The sequence below is a fragment of the Poromitra crassiceps genome (assembly GCF_964638095.1).
Source record: "Poromitra crassiceps genome assembly, chromosome: 4".
In the NCBI taxonomy this organism is placed as follows: domain Eukaryota; kingdom Metazoa; phylum Chordata; class Actinopteri; order Beryciformes; family Melamphaidae; genus Poromitra; species Poromitra crassiceps.
This window is the reverse complement of record NC_139626.1, coordinates 2618920-2641569: the sequence shown is the minus strand read 5'-3', so window position 1 is coordinate 2641569 and position 22650 is coordinate 2618920. Positions and strand designations below refer to the sequence as shown.

The 22650-nt window shown below is 45.2% G+C and overlaps 1 protein-coding gene across 1 annotated transcript in view; it reads right to left on the bottom strand.

Annotated features, from left to right (window-relative positions):
- nhlrc2 (NHL repeat containing 2) overlaps window positions 1–22301 on the bottom strand; it is a 29685-nt gene extending 7384 nt beyond the window's left edge. The window contains exons 1-8 of the mRNA XM_083634521.1: window positions 22133–22301; window positions 19336–19488; window positions 14574–14623; window positions 13533–13938; window positions 10436–10557; window positions 10189–10318; window positions 5109–5202; window positions 4411–4642 (exon numbers count right to left, since the gene is read on the bottom strand). Of these exons, the coding sequence (XP_083490647.1) occupies window positions 4411–4642; window positions 5109–5202; window positions 10189–10318; window positions 10436–10557; window positions 13533–13938; window positions 14574–14623; window positions 19336–19488; window positions 22133–22295 (1350 nt within the window). The 5' untranslated portion in view covers window positions 22296–22301. The remainder of the gene's footprint in view (window positions 1–4410; window positions 4643–5108; window positions 5203–10188; window positions 10319–10435; window positions 10558–13532; window positions 13939–14573; window positions 14624–19335; window positions 19489–22132) is intronic.
- Window positions 22302–22650: the final 349 nt, after the last annotated feature.

Sequence of the window (22650 nt, the reverse complement as noted above, 5' to 3'; positions counted from 1 at the left end):
TGAATGCACCAAAGTACAAACCCTAGCATGTGCCCCTTATTTCTAAGCCTGTTCCAGGGGGTTCCAGGTCAGTGGTGTAGGATGGTTTGAGGAGGTAAATTGATGGTGAATATTCTCAATTTGGCCACTGAAAAAGGTCAGGGCTGGTTGCACAAAACCAGTCATAGTTAAGGTTTCCAAGAAATGTTTAACCTTTAGGAGGAGAGGAGACTTAAGAGTGTTCTGCGCAACCAATTTCAATTGATGGAAATTTGAACTCTGACTTTAAGGACAATTTTAACTAAAGGTGTTTTGTGCAATCGGTCCCAGGGCTCTAGTGTTCCCAATCCCTTCACCTGACCTAATTAAGTTAGCATAGTAGGCAGATTTAGCTGTGGAAAGAGCATCCCTATAGAGAAGTAAGTGCTTGTCATACATGTCCCTATGAACCACAAGGCCAGTTTTCACAGAAAGCCGTTCCTCAAACTGAATCTGCTGAAGTCACAGAACAGCTTCGCCAAAAATATGAATATAATATATATATATATAAATATGAATGAGTTTTTCTTGAGAACCGCCCCACGTCCCACAGAGAGGTGTGGGTGAAAAGAAATCAAACAATGAGAAAAGTGATTCAAATACAAAAGGGGAAACACATTCAATGAGTCATACATTCTGTTCTGATTCTACATTGAGTTCTGATTCTGAATCTGATGAGTCATACATTCACTCTTAAATGATTTTCGACACGGCACGATTTTATTTTGGACAAAAATAGAATCAAATGGACTATTTGTATGTGCTACAGAATAAGTGTTTCAGGGCATTAGAACCCAAACAGATCATTACTGGTACAACATCCAATCAAGTTGAGTTCGAGTGGAATTTGGGAAAAATTGAAATAGACAGCCTTTCAGTCTGTGTGTCACAGAGCTCAATAAATCAAACTAAAGAGCTTACAATCTTATTAGGAAAAGTCTCATGATTCTCTATGGCTGACTAACTTCAAACAGCTGCTGATTCCATTTAAACGGTTATCACTGTGCAGAGTTAACATTAGGTCTGTGAATCTTCACCGGCCTCACGATATGATTCGATTGTGATTCATCTGTCAACGATTCGATTCCACGATGCATCTGGATACAGCTCAAAGTATCGCAGCTCCAAGTATCACATCCTCAATTTTCTATATTACTGCACATGGCTACTTTTTCCATCAATTAATAGAAGCGGTCAGATAAATAACTCCCCTTTTTAATTTAGAAGGTGCTTCATAATCTCAATGTCAACATACATTTTAAACAAACGATTCAATGATTCATCTGTCAACAATTCGATTCGATTCCACGTCCGCATCGCGATGCATCTTAAAAAAACGATTCATTTTGACACCCCTAGTTAACATTGCCAGCTGAAACAGAACCAACTGTCTGCGTATATCTGTTACTGCTACGGGTTAAAGTAGGGCAGTACAGTCCGGTACTCTTCACCACTAAAAGAGTCAGTGCCGCTACGTAGTAGTGGGAAGAGGGGACACACAACAGCTGCCTGCCAAAACCCACATCCAACCCGTCACGACTGCATATCCAACATGGAAACACGTCTTCCGCTAACGTAAGGTCGACAACAATCAACAACAATTAGTTTTCTTATCAATTCCCTTTTAAATTGTTCCAGTGTGTTTGCGCCCACCACAGACCTGTGGGTTTTTAGTCCATGTAGGAGGGAACCCCACTGCCTTTGCAAAACTATTTAGTTACTGGCTTATGTCAACTCCTGCTGCATCTGACTCGTCTGTTATCGAGTGCTGTGCGTCTTTGGCAGACAGTCGTTTCTTGCAACAACAACAAAATCTCCCAAGTAAAATGACAAAACCAGTTGTGATGTTTCATGATGATCCGTTTTATTGCAACAACACGGACAGCAGGTCAAACAAGCTAAACTCGGGCATAATAACAGCGCGCGTTGCGTGTGCAGCTTTACTTCCGTAAACACACACATTGCTTAGGAAGGGTGCGTTTGATTTACTGTTCCCGTACTTTCATTGATTGTTCCCATACTGAGCAAGGAGGACGAATGAGAAGGTCCAAAAGACAGTGGGTTTAACTTTTACTTTTATGCGCTTGCTCTATCGCCGCATTGGTGTGGTTTCTCTCGAAGAATGGGACACATCTGTCAGCAGAAATGGGAAGGTGTACTGCAATGGAAATAAAGTGCTCAAACTAAGGGTGATGAACGAGGAAAAAGAATATGTTGGAGTCAGCCTGCAAAATTGGTGGAAGTACTCAAGCGTAGCACAGGTATGCACAAAGTGTTATAGACAGTGCAGCTTTTGAGTTGTACATGTCAAAATGGGTTATTGTGTGCACAGTGACAAAACCCCTAATTGTATCCATTTTGAATCAAGCATTAACATATACAATGTGAGAAAAGTCAAGAGGTTTCTTTCTGTTAATTTCTGTATTTATTCTAATTACTGTACATTGTGGCAGCTATATTATAGTTACAGTATGATGCTCAAGCTATGTTCGCCCGCTGCGCGTAGCATACGCAGCTCATAGCATACGCAGCTCGTAGCATACGCAGCTCATAGCATACGCAGCTCGTAGCATACGCTGCGCGTAACATACGCTTCAGGTAATTAGGGCAATTATCTAATTAAAAAATCCGGCTCCGTCAGGTCACCCACACCTGTGCTCTTTACACTTCCTGCTAGTTTCAGCCAGATAGCAGCATAGCTGCGGCCGGACAGAATTCTGCTCACTCACAGACGGACACTTCTCATTCTTATAGTGAGAAGAAGTAGTTAATTATATCTCATTGTCATAATGTATAGGTCATAGGTCATAGGTGCCTAAAGGCTCTTGGGATGATTAAAAAAGACACTTATGTGGCAGAGAAAACAACAGTAGAATGGCTGTGACGAACACTTCTGGCTAGAAGACTTGTACTCCTTAAATGGAAAGACAAGTTTCCTCCAACTTTCAATCACTGGGTCAGAGATCTTATGTATCATCTAACCCTAGAAAAAATCTGATACGCTACAAGGGGTTGTGCTCTCGACTTTTATACCATCTGGCAGCCAGTCCTGGACCAGGTAGAGAAAATGGACGCTTCAAGCATTTCAAATGTATAGATTTACCCCCCCCCCCCTCTCTCATATTTATTTTCATTAATCTGTTTTTGTTGTTGTTGTGTTTTTTTCTTTTTTTTCTTTCTTTTCTTTTTCTTTTATGTGTCTTTGTGTACTGATATACTGCGATGTATGACATGATGTATGTGGTGTAATAGGCTAGGGGTTCTCGTGGGATGGGTTTTTGTTTAAAAGTGTCAAGTGTATTTAAATCTGTATTTTGCATTTTGTATGATATACAGAAAACGGAAAAAAAAACTTTGAAAAAAAAAAAAAGAATGGCTGTGACGAGATGAAAGTAACGTAATGCCAAATTAGTTTCAGGCCATGCCTTAACAACCGGCACCTCTATTCATAGCTATCTTATACAGTATAATCATATCCTACATCTAGAGAGAGAAGGCACAGTAACCTTGTGATTGCCCAGGAGCTATCCACAGGTTTGCTCGTTTAGAAAAGGGTCTCTGTGATGTTCAAGACTGGCTGGCGCTTAACTTCTGAGAATAATACAGAAATCCTACTCCCCCCCCCCCCCCCCCACACACACACATGATACCACTGTTACTCCCCAAAACCTCAATCACCTCTCCACCTACATCCAACCACATGCAAAGAACCTGGGTGTTATATTTGATGGCAAGTGAAGTTTTAATAGGCAAAGTTCACATTAAAGTCGTTTGGAATGAATTTACTGCTTGTTGTACTAAGTGGCTAGTTAGCTGAAATCAGCGTCTGAAAGTGGTTGCTATTAACCACTAAAATCATCATGACTTAATTGGCTAAATAAATAAATTGCAAGGTATCTACAGTATGTAGATCAGGCATGTCCAAAGTCCGGCCCGGGGGCCAAGTGCGGCCCCGCGGAACGATTTGAAGTGGCCCTCGTCTTGTCTCTCATAATATACTATATTATGTGGCCCTCCACACAGTATTGGGTTAATCAAGAAAGTTCAATCATAATTTTTTCCATTCACCTAACGATGACAGCACTATCATACATTGTAGACAAGCACCAAGTAGGAACTAATGTTTTCAGACAGTAAACAAAATCCTTAGAGGACAATTGTATTGAATGTGATTTTTTTATTTTTTTATAACCCGATGCGAGAAGCAGCTAGCCCCCCGGTGTTTTCACATGATCTAATCTGGCCCCCATTCAAAGAAGTGTGGACCCCCCTCCCTTCCTCCCTCCCTCCCTCCCTCCCTCCCTCCCTCCCTCCCTCCCTCCCTCCCTCCCTTCCATCCTTCCTTCCATCCATCCATCCATCCATCCATCCATCCACTGTGAGCAAACTCACCAGTGGGTCCCTCTCACCCCCCACCAGCAGCTTGACAGCTCCATCCTTCAGTGCCAGGGTGCGCACGGTGCTGCTCTCGCTGTCGGCGACATACAGGCAGTTCCAGGGCTCCTCCGGGGCCCAGGCCAGACCCGAGGGCTGAGCGAAGCCCGCCTTGTGCGGGTAGGCGTTGTTTCGGTTCTCCTCGCCGCCGCTGCCTGCCCAGCGCAAGCACGTGCCCGCCTTGGACTCACTGTTTATATTGCAAAACATAGAAGATCATGACAGAACACTGCGACACTTGCTGGATGAGTGGAGCTAAATTCAAGCAGGAGATCTGGCTTCTCTGATGATGTAAACCTTAGACATCTCTCACGATGGAGATCCCCTGTGACGGCAAGTCTTACTGATGAATGCCAACATACTGACACTTAAATCATCTAGATACTTTTCAGTGCTTTCTCTTCATTTATTTATTTTAATAATCACCCACGTCCTCCCATTTTCCTCCCCAATTGCACGTGGCCCTTTCAGTGTTTTCTCATGACATGGGCCAAACCAGTCATATTTAAAATCAGATATCTGGAGGAGTACGCTCGAGTTTCTCTATGCTATTTAAAATAGCATAACCACCATGCCCCAAATAGCTAAGGGAAGCATCATCAGTGGCTGTGAAAGGTGGCAGTTGGCTCTGGGGTGATGCTGCACTAGTCTCTCACCTTCCTCTGGGCAGCTTCCCATCTGCAAGGAACAAAGCCCAGATCTGGTGGGTTCCTGCCATGGCTATCCACAGCACGTTCTCCTCAACGCCACCTGCACATACAGAGACACGCATGCACGCGCACACGCACGCACGCACGCACGCACGCACGCACGCACGCACGCACGCACGCACGCACACACACACACACACACACACACACACACACACACACACACACACACACACACACACACACACACACACACACACACACACACACACACACACACACACAGGAAATCTTTGTCATTGCTTTTGGCTGTCTAACCAGTCGGCCTCAATATCATTCAGAAGTGTGGCCAATATTTGACCTACTGTAACTATAAGAAGTCATTTCGGGCGATTTAATTGGCAGAATGCAAAACCCAATTGTGATTTTCCATTGTGAAAGGAAGTTGTACACAAACAATGGTTCACTGAGTTTTATTAGGCGGAGAAATTTGTGCAATTCATGCACGTCAATGATTTTTGAAATGACAGTCTGCACCGTGATGCTACAAAAAGCCAAGGCTAAGTAAGACAGAGGTAACAGTGCTGCTGGCTGCAGCACTACAGAGCCACTCCACACAGACACTGTCATCATGACAGATTAGGTAACAGTGCTGCTGGCTGCAGCACTACAGAGCCACTCCACACAGACACTGTCATCATGATAGATTAGGTAACAGTGCTGCTGGCTGCAGCACTACAGAGCCACTCCACACAGACACTGTCATCATGACAGATTATGTAACAGTGCTGCTGTCTGCAGCACTACAGAGCCACTCCACACAGACACTGTCATCATGAAAGAGCTCAGTCGTATTTTTTAATGGCGTGCAGACCTCAGCTCTGCCAAGAACAGTTGGCACCTCCAGCTTCCACCTCACTCTAGTGCTTTATAATACACAGGTATAGCGTCCACTTGACATGGTCAAATTAATTATTCACGTATCGTCATGAATATGCAATGAGCGTTTGCGTGCAGGCTTGACAGAGCGTTAATGGACTTATTAAGGGTGTGATACCCGGTGATCCAGAGACCATGTGGTAGATCCAGAGACCATGTGGTAGATCCAGAGACCATGTGGTAGATCCAGAGACCATGTGGTAGATCCAGAGACCATGTGGTAGTGTTTCCAGCTGGCAGGTTGTTATTCATCCACCTGCACAACAGGTGTGTAGTTCTTCTGAATTTGATCAGGTGAGAAAATGTGACTATGACTGATGACCTCTGCCTTCTATGGCTGGGTGCACAGACTGAACTGCGCTCGTACTACCGACTACCGAAATGTGCTCAAACATTAGGTGCCACAGTTCACTCCTTTAATCATTCATTTTACAACCCTTTCATCCAATCACCATACGTGTTCTAGAATCTACAATGAGTTCAAGTTGAAGTTCAAGTAGTTTATTGTCATATGTATAATACAATGTATAATACAATGTATAATACAATGTATAATACAATGTATAATACAATGTATAATACAATGTATAATACAATGAAATTCTTTATGCTCTGAGCACCCTCAGCCTTACATACACAAGGACATGGTCACAAAGACCGACAGAAAAAGGGTGTAGACCTACATAATTATGTAGGCTACACGTGATACAGACATGTCTGTACACAGTATGTGTAGACATAACACAAACCACGATACAATACAGTACAGTAATGGTAATGGTGCACAGCAAAGTGACAGTGCGTTGCAGTGTGTGTGAGTCAACACAACAATGACAGCTTCACCTAAAATGCCCCTGTTCTGTTGATGCTGTAGAAATTAATATTCCCTGCCTCTTCTTATCATCTGAAATCTGAATGCTACATAGTATTTATTTATGATCTCATTCACTAACAGGGCCTGATGGGGGGGACATGAGGAGTACTAGAGGATACTGACAATGACAGAGCCAGCACAGTGCTTGTAAATCAAATCAAACACCGTCCACCAGTCATATTCACTGATAAAAGCTCTAAGAGTTTCAGAAGGAGACATGTATACAAGCTTTCTAGGTTGTTGTTATACTAGATGTGGGGCAAATATTGAAAAAACTAGCTCAGTGGCCTTGTGGTTTGAGTGTCCGCCCTGAGACTGGGAGGTTGTGAGTTCGATCCCTGGCCGGGTCATACCAAAGACTATAAAAATGGGACCCGTTCGTTTGCCTCCCTGCTTGGCACTCAGCATCAAAGGGTTGGAATTGGGTGGTTAGATCACCGAATGATTCACCGCTCCCCCAGGATATGGGTCAAATGCGGAGAACAGATTTCACACACTCAGGTGTGTGACAATCGTTGGGACTTTACTTTTACTTTACTTTAAAATAATAATAATTATGGAACCTCAAATGCAAGGGGGCAAGATAATAAAAGCAAAGTATTAAGGGGGATTGCTATGAGGTAGACGAGAGAGCATTGGATTTTGAAGTGAAGAGTTAAGGTCCTTGCACACCGGGAGCGTTATTTTCGTGCGATTAATTCACACGTCAATAATATTTTTTTTAACCTATATCAGTCAATGCAACCGTGCATACCAACGGCGAGGGTAGCGTTATTGCGGTGTTTATTTTTTATCCGGACCAAGGTCGAGTTTTCCGAAATTTCGTGCGGTATATTCGCATCGCTCTTGGTGTGTGAAATGTGAAAGGAAATGTGTGACTTGCTCCTAGTTTCCACTCATTCGGGTTGATTTCTGCCCTCAAATTAGAAAGTAGACTACTTCACTCAAATTGAGATAAGGCACCTGACAAAAAAGGCTTTTTCATGCTCTGCCATCAATTAAAACCTTCAGCTAAAAACTCTCAAGTGACTTCAACAGCCCATTCAAATGTCTAAGCCCCTCTTAAAGTCGAGCTGAAATGGCATTTTTCTAGGTGATGTGATTCCTCGTCTTGCCATATTCCCAGTGAAACAGGGTAGAGAGGCGGGACCTATCGTGTGGAGGAGTTTGATTGGACCATTGGAAATGGTCTGACTGACTGAATGTGAGGGGCGATGCAGCCAGGCGAGTGCTCTGTGCCTCGGAGCAGAGCAACACAGCAGTCTGCACCGCAAAATGATGTGTTTTACCGGACAAATCTGAAACCTACCGGTCACGTTTCAATAACACTACAACCACAATGTTATGTAAATGCAGCCCTGTGCACTGCGTGCTTACTGGCTGCTTCACTGCACTGAGCTCCACAGCAGAGGACCGACTTACTGGCTGCTTCACTGCACTGAGCTCCACAGCAGAGGACCGACTTACTGGCTGCTTCACTGCACTGAGCTCCACAGCAGAGGACTGACTTACTGGCTGCTTCACTGCACTGAGCTCCACAGCAGAGGACTGACTTACTGGCTGCTTCACTGCACTGAGCTCCATAGCAGAGGACTGACTTACGGTACGTGCACATCTACAATGGCACGGCGGCTTGCCTGCTGAAAAAGCCGCTTTGACGCTGCATCTTGATAGGCTGTCTTGCTGTATTCTCGATTCTGATTGGTCCATTTCAACATCGCGCTGGAACCGCCCCCAGCGTTTCAGCGTTTCACTGTCGCAGACTAGAGGCGGCTTGTCTCCGAGCGGCTTCACGCTCGCGGGGCGGGACTAGGGCGGGACCTTTCGTTGAAGCTACCCAATGACAGCTCTTCTTACACATTTCCTCCCCGCACCCTCCTGTGTACAACGTTTCTACAGGCTACAGCTCCAAGCTGGAAGCTGGTTTGCACGCCCACAAAACGCTGCGACACAGCGGAAAAGCGAATTTGCCATTGTAGATGTGCACGTACCGTTACTGGCTGCTTCACTGCACTGAGCTCCACAGCAGAGGACTGACTTACTGGCTGCTTCACTGCACTGAGCTCCACAGCAGAGGACTGACTTACTGGCTGCTTCACTGCACTGAGCTCCACAGCAGAGGACTGACTTACTGGCTGCTTCACTGCACTGAGCTCCACAGCAGAGGACTGACTTACTGGCTGCTTCACTGCACCGAGCACCACAGCAGAGGACTGACTTACTGGCTGCTTCAGTGCACTGAGCTCCACAGCAGAGGACTGACTAACTGGCTGCTTCACTGCACCGAGCACCACAGCAGAGGACTGACTTACTGGCTGCTTCACTGCACTGAGCTCCACAGCAGAGGACTGACTTACTGGCTGCTTCACTGCACTGAGCACCACAGCAGAGGACTGACTTACTGGCTGCTTCACTGCACTGAGCTCCACAGCAGAGGACTGACTTACTGGCTGCTTCACTGCACCGAGCACCACAGCAGAGGACTGACAGTTGGCTACCTGCGGGCGGACAGAGCCTCCTCCTCCTGGAGGCAGAGCGCTGGAGCGCCCTGCACGATATTCCTGGAATGCGCGTTAACGAGCCAGTTACATGTCCTTTGCATTCTACATTAAATGAAGATATTACCATTCATTTTATTTTGTATGTTACATACTTTTTGGCCAGGTATATTACCATTCATGGGCTAGAAAAGTCTGCTCATGTATAGCAGCCAGAATTTTCTCCTAGCCATGAAGCTGGATTGACAGCTGTCATGTCATATCAAATTGGGTTGAAATTTGATAGTACTTAAGATCAGCACACTGTAGATTTAGTTATGAATGAAGTCAGCATGGTTGACTTTTGACGTGAAAAACCAAAGAAATCTGATGTTTGTGAATTTATTGGCATAAATTGTTAAATAGGTGCACAGTATAACCAGGGATGTGATCTGAAATAGATAAAAAGTCATTTTTCATTTCAGCTGAACTTTAAAATAGATAATCACTAAATATGACGTGAGATTTGTGCACTAATACCAATTATTTACAATTAGATTCAGCTATGTTTCCTGGGAAGTCGGGGAGGAGATACTAATGAGTATTTGCTTCCATTTTGTGCTGTAAATCGATGATTAGCATGCAGAGCATGTCTGAAAAATGTGCAGTCGCTGGTTATCAGGGGCTCTGACCAGTTTGTGTTTTTATATATGCATGAATGACATGACGTATGCACCATGATACATGAATGACATGACGTATGCACCATGATACAAGCCATCCTTTTGACACTCACCGGCAGTGCCAAGCGACACATCCCAAGGAGAGCTGATTGGCTGTTGGGGTCCCATGGCTCCGCCCTCTTTGTCTGTGCCTTGAATCCCTACTCCGGCCAGAGTGCTGACCTGTCCCTCCAGCAGGTCAATCTGACAACACAGCATTTGAGCATTTTTGTCAAAGAGTCATTTTTGTCAAAGAGTCATTTTTGTCAAAGAGTCATTTTTGTCAAAGAGTCATTTTGGAGTGGAGGTGAAGGGTGATACCTTTCTGATCAGGTGGTTTTCTGTGTCGGCCACATACACCGTGTCTCCTTTAATGGCGACCCCCTGAGGCGAGGAGAAGGACGCTTCTGACAGGCTGCCATCTTTTCTCCCACTCTCAGGCCCTGTGACGGCAGTGACGACCCCGTGAACAAACACCACGCACATCTTCGCACTTTACTTCTAAGTGTACAGTAGGTCAACATTTTCCTTTTTCCATGTAGATCTTTCAATTTGGATCAAATTTAACAGTGATCAAATTTAACAATTTAAGTCCTCCCACCAAGCTCAACTAATCCAAATTAAATTATAAATGTCTTTATATGAGATGAATGCTGGTTACATATACAAAACTAGGTAGATATGCTTCAGCTTTATGTTGTGTTTCATTGTTATATTGTAGATTTACACAGGATTCCTATTGGGTAAAAAATATACAGAAACGTCCCAGTGCTTCCAGTTGTTGTGACCATGTGACACACAGTGACCCATCCCGTAGTAGCATTCCCGACTTGTAACCTTCTCGTCATGAGAGGGCAGGTTCAAAACACGACCCAACCCATTACCTAACCTCAACGACCCAACCCATTACCTAACCTCAACGACCCAACCCATTACCTAACCTCAACGACCCAACACATTACCTAACCTCAACGACCCAACACATTACCTAACCTCAACGACCCAACACATTACCTAACCTCAACGACCCAACACATTACCTAACCTCAACGACCCAACCCATTACCTAACCTCAACGACCCAACACATTACCTAACCTCAACGACCCAACCCATTACCTAACCTCAACGACCCAACCCATTACCTAACCTCAACGACCCAACCCATTACCTAACCTCAACGACCCAACACATTACCTAACCTCAACGACCCAACCCATTACCTAACCTCAACGACCCAACCCATTACCTAACCTCAACGACCCAACCCATTACCTAACCTCAACGACCCAACCCATTACCTACCCTCAACGACCCAACCCATTAACCTCAACGACCCAACCCATTACCTAACCTCAACGGCCCAACCCATTACCTAACCTCAACGACCCAACCCATTACCTAACCTCAACGACCCAACACATTACCTAACCTCAACGACCCAACCCATTACCTAACCTCAACGACCCAACCCATTACCTAACCTCAACGACCCAACACATTACCTAACCTCAACGACCCAACCCATTAACCTCAACGACCCAACACATTACCTAACCTCAACGACCCAACACATTACCTAACCTCAACGACCCAACCCATTAACCTCAACGACCCAACCCATTACCTAACCTCAACGACCCAACCCATTACCTAACCTCAACGACCCAACCCATTACTTAACCTCAACGACCCAACACATTATCTACCCTCAACGACCCAACCCATTAACCTCAACGACCCAACCCATTACCTAACCTCAACGACCCAACCCATTACCTAACCTCAACGACCCAACCCATTACTTAACCTCAACGACCCAACACATTACCTACCCTCAACGACCCAACCCATTAACCTCAACGACCCAACACATTACCTAACCTCAACGACCCAACCCATTACCTAACCTCAACGACCCAACCCATTACTTAACCTCAACGACCCAACACATTACCTAACCTCAACGACCCAACCCATTAACCTCAACGACCCAACACATTACCTAACCTCAACGACCCAACACATTACCTAACCTCAACGACCCAACCCATTAACCTCAACGACCCAACCCATTACCTAACCTCAACGACCCAACCCATTACCTAACCTCAACGACCCAACCCATTACTTAACCTCAACGACCCAACACATTACCTAACCTCAACGACCCAACCCATTACCTAACCTCAACGACCCAACCCATTACTTAACCTCAACGACCCAACCCATTACCTAACCTCAACGACCCAACCCATTACCTAACCTCAACAACCCAACCCATTACTTAACCTCAACGACCCAACACATTACCTAACCTCAACGACCCAACCCATTAACCTCAACGACCCAACACATTACCTAACCTCAACGACCCAACACATTACCTAACCTCAACGACCCAACCCATTAACCTCAATGACCCAACCCATTACTTAACCTCAACGACCCAACACATTACCTAACCTCAACGACCCAACACATTACCTAACCTCAACGACCCAACACATTAACCTTAACGACCCAACCCATTACTTAACCTCAACGACCCAACACATTATCCAACCTCAACGACCCAACACATTAACCTCAACGACCCAACACATTACTTAACCTCAACGACCCAACCCATTAACCTCAACGACCCAACACATTACTTAACCTCAACGACCCAACCCATTAACCTCAACGACCCAACCATTACCTAACCTCAACGACCCAACCCATTAACCTCAACGACCCAATCCATTACTTAACCTCAACGACCCAACACATTAACCTCAACGACCCAACACATTACCTAACCTCAACGACCCAACCCATTAACCTCAACGACCCAACACATTAACCTCAACGACCCAACACATTAACCTCAACGACCCAACACATTACTTAACCTCAACGACCCAACCCATTACCTAACCTCAACGACCCAACCCATTAACCTCAACGACCCAACACATTAACCTCAACGACCCAACCCATCCCATTACTTAACCTCAACGACCCAACCCATTACTTAACCTCAACGACCCAACCCATTACTTAACCTCAACGACCCAACCCATTACTTAACCTCAACGACCCAACCCATTACGTAACCTCAACGACCCAACCCATTACTTAACCTCAACGACCCAACCCATTACTTAACCTCAACGACCCAACACATTATCTACCCTCAACCAAGTTGCCTTCGTTGCCTAAACCCGACCATTGTTTTACTTGCCTAACCCCCATGGCAGGAGACTGAGAACCAGAACCTCTCGTCACAAGGACAGTTTCTTCTCAACTGCCATCCGCCTCTTGAACGGGGGCCGAAAGACCCCATGATCAATGGGGACATCCAAAACGGGACCCAATTCACACACCCAACCACGCAGAGATCTGCAGCCTATATCCCTGTTCTTAGTTCTTACCTCCCACAGAGTGCAACACCTGCCCAGTAGAGGACACCACCAGGATCCGATGATGCCCAGTATCTGCTATGGCCAATCTCTTGTTGCTCTGGTCTACAGCCACTTTCCCAGGGAAGGACAAGACAGTGGGTGGCAGGGAGTCTCGGTACAGCCTGGTCCCGACCGCGTGCGCCTGCAGCCGGCCCTGCTCCGCGTAGTAGCGGAGGGCGGTGTCAGTGAACAGCAGCAGCCTGTCGCGGTGGCCTTCGCCCACCAGGGAGAAGAGCAGGTTGCCGCGCGGCCCCAGCACAACCAGCGTGGGCCAGCAGGACACCTCCAGCTCGTGCCAGAGGCGAGCCTCGCTGTCGTTCACCACCGGGTGGCAGATGTCGTAGCGGAGCACAGCGCTGCGAACGTTCTCCAGGACCTGAGCAGGGTTGAGGACAAATGAGCCATTAAGTAAAGAGCATAGTAAAGTTTCAAAGGTGAACTAAAGAGTCAGAGGGCAACGGAGCAGCATTTGCGGGGGTCCAGACATTCGAATCCGCCCACACCACAGAGTTGCATTTGGCTGCGGAAATGAGTGTTAACGAGTTGACAATTGAACATCAGGCTACAGCAGCATGCTTCATTACTGAGATTTAGTGGTTCTCCTGTTTAAGTGGGGGTTTTTTTTAGTAATTGTTTGTGAGAGCCTTCTTATTCTCTACAGGACAGCACTGCATGTACCATCATGTTCTCCCCGTAGGCAGCAACAACAGAGTAGGGATTGTCCTGCCTTCATCTATTATGCCACACTGATATACAGCTTCATAAAGAATGATGAACCTTCATAAATATAAACCCTTCTGATCAATATTGACCGAGTCCCAAAAATCACTTTCTCATTACATATTTTGTTCTATTTTCTAGCTTTGGGGGAGAGTTGTTCATGTTGACAAAATACAATCGTGCAGCTTAGGAACAACGTGTAAATACGTCAAATGAGCAGGGTTCAAACGCAACAGTGTCACGTTGCTATGAAGAGAAGTAATACGGAGATGGAGAATGAAGGACACATACTTTTTCATTGGGGAACTTTGCAGAGTGCACGCCCACAATAACCAGTCCATCTGAGAGAGAGGACAGAGAGACAAAGAAAAACAATGGTCAGGCAAACATTAGCAGTTTGAGTTAATAGTGTTCAACTACTGCACTAGCGCCTCCTTTGGTCGGGCGGGGCACCTGTTTGGAGTGGAAGGGAACTGGTGGGAATAGCGTGATCCTGGTTAAAACCATCCTGATATGATCACGTTAAGGGTAGGCTGGTTAAAACCCTCCTGATCATGACAGCTCGTTAAGGGTAGGCTGGTTAAAACCCTCCTGATCATGACAGCTCGTTAAGGGTAGGCTGGTTAAAACCCTCCTGATCATGACAGCTCGTTAAGGGTAGGCTGGTTAAAACCCTCCTGATCATGACAGCTCGTTAAGGGTAGGCTGGTTAAAACCCTCCTGATCATGACAGCTCGTTAAGGGTAGGCTGGTTAAAACCCTCCTGATCATGACAGCTCGTTAAGGGTAGGCTGGTTAAAACCCTCCTGATCATGACAGCTCGTTAAAACCCTCCTGATCATGACAGCTCGTTAAGGGTAGGCTGGTTAAAACCATCCTGATCATGACAGCTCGTTAAGGGTAGGCTGGTTAAAACCATCCTGATCATGACAGCTCGTTAAGGGTAGGCTGGTTAAAACCCTCCTGATCATGACAGCTCGTTAAGGGTAGCCTGGTTAAAACCCTCCTGATCATGACAGCTCGTTAAGGGTAGGCTGGTTAAAACCCTCCTGGTCATGACAGCTCGTTAAGGGTAGGCTGGTTAAAACCCTCCTGGTCATGACAGCTCGTTAAGGGTAGGCTGGTTAAAACCCTCCTGATCATGACAGCTCGTTAAGGGTAGGCTGGTTAAAACCCTCCTGGTCATGACAGCTCGTTAAGGGTAGGCTGGTTAAAACCATCCTGATCATGACAGCTCGTTAAGGGTAGGCTGGTTAAAACCCTCCTGGTCATGACAGCTCGTTAAGGGTAGGCTGGTTAAAACCCTCCTGATCATGACAGCTCGTTAAGGGTAGGCTGGTTAAAACCCTCCTGGTCATGACAGCTCGTTAAGGGTAGGCTGGTTAAAACCATCCTGATCATGACAGCTCGTTAAGGGTAGGCTGGTTAAAACCCTCCTGGTCATGACAGCTCGTTAAGGGTAGGCTGGTTAAAACCCTCCTGATCATGACAGCTCGTTAAGGGTAGGCTGGTTAAAACCCTCCTGATCATGACAGCTCGTTAAGGGTAGCCTGGTTAAAACCCTCCTGATCATGACAGCTCGTTAAGGGTAGGCTGGTTAAAACCCTCCTGATCATGACAGCTCGTTAAGGGTAGGCTGGTTAAAACCCTCCTGATCATGGCAGCTCGTTAAGGGTAGGCTGGTTAAAACCCTCCTGGTCATGACAGCTCGTTAAGGGTAGGCTGGTTAAAACCCTCCTGGTCATGACAGCTCGTTAAGGGTAGGCTGGGGAACTCACATTTCTGTTTCGCTCCACAGATGAACCTCCTGCACCTGCATTTATTCTGCCTTTTCAACACAAAATGGCCCCCGTGAAAAGGGTCTATAACAAGGTCTCCTGGCAGCACGCACGCATACACGTCTCACACACACACACACCTTTATAGATGAACTATTCTTAAAAAAAAAAAAAAAAAATTAAGTGAGGGGGCAGAACATTGAACTGAGGGGGCAAAGCCCCCTTAGGCCCCCTCATGGCGCCGGGCCCGACACACACACACACACACACACACACACACACACACACACACACACACACACACACACACACACACACACACACACACACACACACACACACACACACACACACACACACACACACACAAGGGTAGGCTGGGGAACTCACATTTCTGTGAGTTTTATTTTGTACTGCCCCTTGTATCATGACTTACGAGATATACTATTTAAAAAAGTTCACTCCCCTGAGTTAAACCTGTTAGATTTTGAAGAAGGTGCCATACTTGAATTTCTTTTTGATAACATCTTTGCTTTTTCCGAATATATCTCTCATGCGTGGGATAGGAGGAAAAAGATGACATATGATAGATAATTCATATATTTTACTTAATACACATTGTAGTTAAATCTGTGTTTTGCTGCTGATGCCGCGTGCTGCTGTGTGTGTGTTTGTACGGTTTTGTATTGTTCAAGCACCGTAATAGATATGGAAATAACTGTATGTTGATGTGTCTGATAATCCCATGTGGGATGGGTCATGTAAATTGTCCTGACACGTAAATAAAATTTTCATTCATTCATTCATTCATTCATTCATTCACACACACACACACAGTGCTGCCTGTGGAGCCATGCAGAAGAGGATTGAGCAGGGAGAAGAGGTTTTTTCTACTGCCCTCCAGAGGAGTCTGTTATATCAGTAATCCTCAAGCATGATCTCTCTATGAGATATTCCTGGAGATGTTTTAGTGCCTACAGGTTGTACTGTAAATATTTGTCTCACTGAGTACTCTTAACAGTAGGCTTATTTAACATGACGACGAGACCTGAACTGATCGTAGTGCGTGACTTTCGAAGAGGCAGATGATTGTTCAAAATGTTATGCAACTGAACTGCTTATGACTGTGGAAAACACATAAAAAGATTTTTTTTTGCAAAACTGAACATGTGAGAAATATTTATATAACCACATAACCATGAGGTGCCTCCATTTTTCATTCAGTATCATCAGAGATAACCTGGTAAAACCAGCTTTCCAGGCCAGGTGCCTCACAACCACGTCTAATTAGGCCAATAGTCAAACTAATTCAGATTAATTTTGAAGTCATTCATTAAAGGTTTAATGACACATTGATTATGGCCTTTGCTTCTGCTTCCACTTAATCACAACAGCCCTCAAAAACACCTGGGGCCGGTTGCACCAACTGGTCTTACACTGGTCTTACACTGGTCTTAAGCTAAGTTGGTCGTAACTTTACGACCTACAGCTACGCCGGTTGCACCAAGACGACATAAGCCTTATTTTCACTAAGACCAGGCGTAACTCCTACGCCTCGTCAGGAGGAGGCGTAGAGCCTGCCTGTAACAGAGATCTCCGCGGAGACCTTTTTGACCGTCATCGTCGTAACATCGCCAGTTCGCCGTCTTTGAAAGCACGACGTTAGATTATAACTAACTACTTGTGTGGCTTAGCCTTCCCAAATGTTGGCGTTAATTCTTTTAGAATTTAATACATAGAATTGGGGACGTTACATTCAATTTCATTCAGACTCCCTGACACTAATCGCCGCCGCCATTTTCCCCCGGGGCTTCCACAGGAGGAGGGGGGTGGGAGGAGGGAGGGTGTAGTGACGCACATACAGTAGTGGGTGACGGCGCGAGGCACATGTGGGCCAATCAGAGGGCATTCCCCGACAATTCACATGAACGCGCATTGCTATGACCAGCGTAGTTAAGACCAGAGTGAGCCGTGTTGGTGCAACAGGCGTAAGTCCATGGTCTTAACTAAGACCGACGTAGGAGTTACGACCAGGCATAGTTAAGACCAGTTGGTGCAACCGGCCCCTGAACCAGCCAGTTAGTTTGGACAGTGGTTGCAGGTTTTCAGAAGCCATTTATTGGATGATTTATTGGCCTCGCCCCCACCGCGATTACGTCATATTGGCCGCACGGCCCTCATGGTTGGAAGCGCGCGTGGAGTTTGTCCCGCCCTTCACTCTCTGGAGATCAAGCAAAGCAAATATGTTTATGTGTGTTCTGCAGCACAGTTTCTCAATCTTTTTGGCACAAAAACAGAAATGAATGGATTACATGTATAGAGTCATACATTAGTTGGGGGTGACCTATGCATACCTCAGCTGTCATTTCTGATGTTTGCAAATCGTGGCTACAGGCCCTTTATGTGAGGTTTGTGAGGTTATATTGAGAGGCAAAGAGAAAGCATTTTCTATGAAGGGGGGGCGGGGGGGATTTGTGTGTTTCAGTGGGGATGAAAACAGAGCAGAGTGCAGCAGATGTAAACCCAAAAGACAGAAGAAGAACAGAGAGAGGAGGGATGAAAAGGGAGACTGGGGTGGAATAGTAAACTGTGTTATCAAAGGATTCTCTTTGTCCCTGATAGCTGGAGTGTGTGTGTTGTGCCATACCTGTGACAGAATGTGTGTGTGCTGTGCCATACCTTTGACAGAATGCTTCTCCTCTAGCTGGAGTGTGTGTGCTGTGCCATACCTTTGACAGAATGCTTCTCCTCTAGCTGGAGTGTGTGTGCTGTGCCATACCTTTGACAGAATGCTTCTCCTCTAGCTGGAGTGTGTGTGCTGTGCCATAGCTGTGACAGAATGCTTCTCTTCTAGCTGGAGTGTGTGTGCTGTGCCATACCTGTGACAGAATGCTTCTCCTCTAGCTGTAGTGTGTGTGTGTGCCATACCTTTGACAGAATGCTTCTCCTCTAGCTGGAGTGTGTGTGTGTGCCATACCTTTGACAGAATGCTTCTCCTCTAGCTGGAGTGTGTGTGTGTGCCATACCTTTGACAGAATGCTTCTCCTCTAGCTGGAGTGTGTGTGTGTGCCATACCTGTGACAGAATGCTTCTCCTCTAGCTGGAGTGTGTGTGCTGTGCCATACCTTTGACAGAATGCTTCTCCTCTAGCTGGAGTGTGTGTGCTGTGCCATACCTTTGACAGAATGCTTCTCCTCTAGCTGGAGTGTGTGTGCTGTGCCATACCTGTGACAGAATGCTTCTCCTCTAGCTTGAGTGTGTGTGCTGTGCCATACCTTTGACAGAATGCTTCTCCTCTAGCTGGTGCAGGTCAGGTAGGATGTGCATGCAGTTGATGCAGCAGTAAGTAAAGAAGTCCAGGAGCACCACTTTACCAGCCAGCTCCTTGTTGAAAGACAGAGGCCCCTCTGTGTTCAGCCAGTCCAGGCCTGGAGCAAATGATTGAGTAAAAATAATGTTATTGCTTCATTAGTGATCACTTTATTGATCCCCGAAGGGAAATTGAGTCAGTTGTTCACACTCGTGGGAAAAATATAAACATCAAATCATAAGAGGCATAGGAATATACCATAAGAGGCATAGGAATATACCATAAGACAATAAAGGCAAATGTGTCCCAGTGCTATTATTAGAGGGTGATGGTCCAGGGGTTTTCAAAGTCTGAGACTTTGGGCCTCCCCCCAGAGACAAAGAGGCCATTTACACCTGGCGTTAACATGTGTTTTCTGTGATCAGATTGCAATCAGATTGTGTTTTATCACTTGAAAGTACAGGTGTAAACACCCCCAAAACGCATTGAAGAAGGATTGCAATCTGATCGGCCAAACCACCTCCGGGGGTGGTCAGGGATGCATTGTGTACACATTGAACACAAGTGTAAATGCAATGTGTCCTCTCAATCTGGATACAGCAACTTTATGCAGATTGAGAGGACACCCATTTCTGCAATCTGATTGCAGAAAATGCATGTTAACACCAGGTGTAAATGGAATCAGGCTGAAGTGATAAAATACAATCTGATTGCAGAAAACACATGTTAATGCCAGGTGTAAATGGCCTCAAAGCTTGGAATAAGGAGCCCCCCTCGCTCAAGTCCTCGATGTGTATGGGATCATGATTATGTTATTTGAAACACTAAACAATTGAGCCACGATAGCCTGATATCGCTGTTTGACACTTCAGACTACACCAAATACATCAACAATTCTGTCTGAAGGTATTTATTTGTTTCTGACTCTGGGAAAGTGGGAAAAACTGTCAAATTCCCCAAAACTACTGTATCTCTGAACTATCCCTTTAACCAAACCACACACATTTAGGCTATTCTATGAGATCTCCTTTAATAACTATGGTAATATTTTCTCACTTCCATTCACTGAGCCTCCCCTGAAACTGTTTCAGGAGCCCCCATGGGGAGGCCCGCCTCCCACTTTGAAAAACCCTGGTGTAGACTACACTGTAGTCTTAGCCTTGGTTCATACCTGGCGGTTAACATAAGCAGAATTGAAGCTTAAGGCAGGCTCAAGCTGAGCTGATGCTTAACCGGTCACACAAGAAGCCTTCTCTTTTCCTCAGTGCCTTGCTCGGCACGCCATGAACCCGCCCACAACTCCCATTGACTTCATGTCTGGCAGCTTCACGCGTCACGCTTGGAAAATAGGACTGAATCCTGAACGATCACTTGAGCGTGCCTTGAGCAAGGCATGCGCGTGGCTGGTGTGAACGGCTTCGCCTGTTAACAAGGACGCTGAAATGAAACTTGTGGGTTCAGCGTAGATTGAGCTTAGGTTGAGCGTTGCTTCGGTGTATGGTGTGAAGTCTGTTAACAGGCTGGGCTGTTAGAATAAAAAAGAAATATTTCTGCTGGGTCTCAAGCTGTGGTGTCACAAATCATATGGAAATAAATAACAGTTGGTATGACTTGCCAGTTGAAAGCAACGTCTTTGAAGTGTTCACGATCACGCTACGGTATTAAAACTCCTGAAGCAATTAATCGCTATGACTGAACTGTTCTGTACATTGCTCCTGAATCACACTTGAAATCATCCTTTGATTCCAGCTTTTCACACTTAACAGTGAGTGACATCATCCTTTTCACACAGTGAGTGATACATTTAGGTTCATGTCCTACCTACAGCATAGCATTGCAATGACAACCTAAAATAAAATAAAACTTGCCATAGTGTTGTTGATCACAAAATGACTCATGTGGTGAAAATGGAGAATTTAATTCCAATAAGTAACCTGTATCATGTTCAATTTCTCACATTAATAAACCAATTTTCATGAAAATGGGTTCAGAATAAAGCGAGTTACACTCTATGCCCACGCTGAGGTTCTGACACTGCAGTGAGGGGCTTCTCCTTACTGGGGCATTATACTAACGTTAACGTTACTGTGTAACGTTAGCCTAACGTTACTTATAATATTTAAATTCCGAGAGAGGAGAGGTTATGGAATCCCAACAACGTAACTATGTTACAATATAAGTTTTGTCTTTAACTTTGCTCACATTCCCCCGAGGGAAACATCAAGACTCCAGTGTCTTCTTGGAATTTGAAGGCTAAAAACTGGCTTGCACAAGCAGAACCAATAATGTTAGGAGCTAGAGGCACATTATACGTCACTAGTGTCCTCTAGTAAGAGAGTGACGTCAGCGGAGGACCAAAATGCAAGAATCATTAGCCAATGAACAGCCAGGAATGGGTCTCGCGCTACTTTTGCATGCTAAAATAAAGCCGATAATGTACAATTTGATTCATTTCAAGAGATGAAAAACCGTTTCAAAGTACAACACTGTCTATTTTGATGCAACTCGACAGTGCTGCTTTTTTTACTGAAGAGTTCCACTTTCTACTTCCTGGAAAAAAAAACTGGTCCATTGGAGTGAATGTACATCTGAGATGTTGGAACTCTGTCACATAAGAGAGGCACATTATAAGTCACATAAGAGAGGCACATTATACGTCACATAAGCGAACCAAAACGAGTCTCCTGTCAGATGATGTTATTAGCTTAGCTAGCCTACCGAGTGCTAAGCGAGCTAATGTAGCTGCTGCAAAATCGTCTAACCTGTCTGGAAATCGGGTATCTTCAGATCGTCTCTCTCGTCTAGACTTTTCAAATATTGATAGACAAGATTTTCTTTCTCTTGCTGTGTCGTAGCGTCATCTAGAGCGTTATCCAGCGGACTTTGAATAGGAAATAAGGCAGAAAGGCTGCACTGCGACGCCATCTTTACAACAACAACCAACCAGGAACCAGGCTGTCGTCACGTAGAGTTACACGAAGATTCACACCGGTGATTTCGACAATAACCAAAATAATATTATTCGCCACGTGTTGCGTTTTTTTTTGTTAAAGACTTTTTAGTTACGTTGAATCTAAAGTAATACATTACGTGGATTTTTTTTAAATAAGCTCCTATGTTTTCTCCATACAACGATTAGGCAACTTCATGTTGCAAAATGTTTGGAAAGTGTTGTTCTATTTCATGCTACTTGCCTTTGCCATATTTATTGATGCACTGTGGCGGTAAGTGTCCAGGCAATAGTGCTAACATCTTTTCGCTTAAGAAAATTACATATATA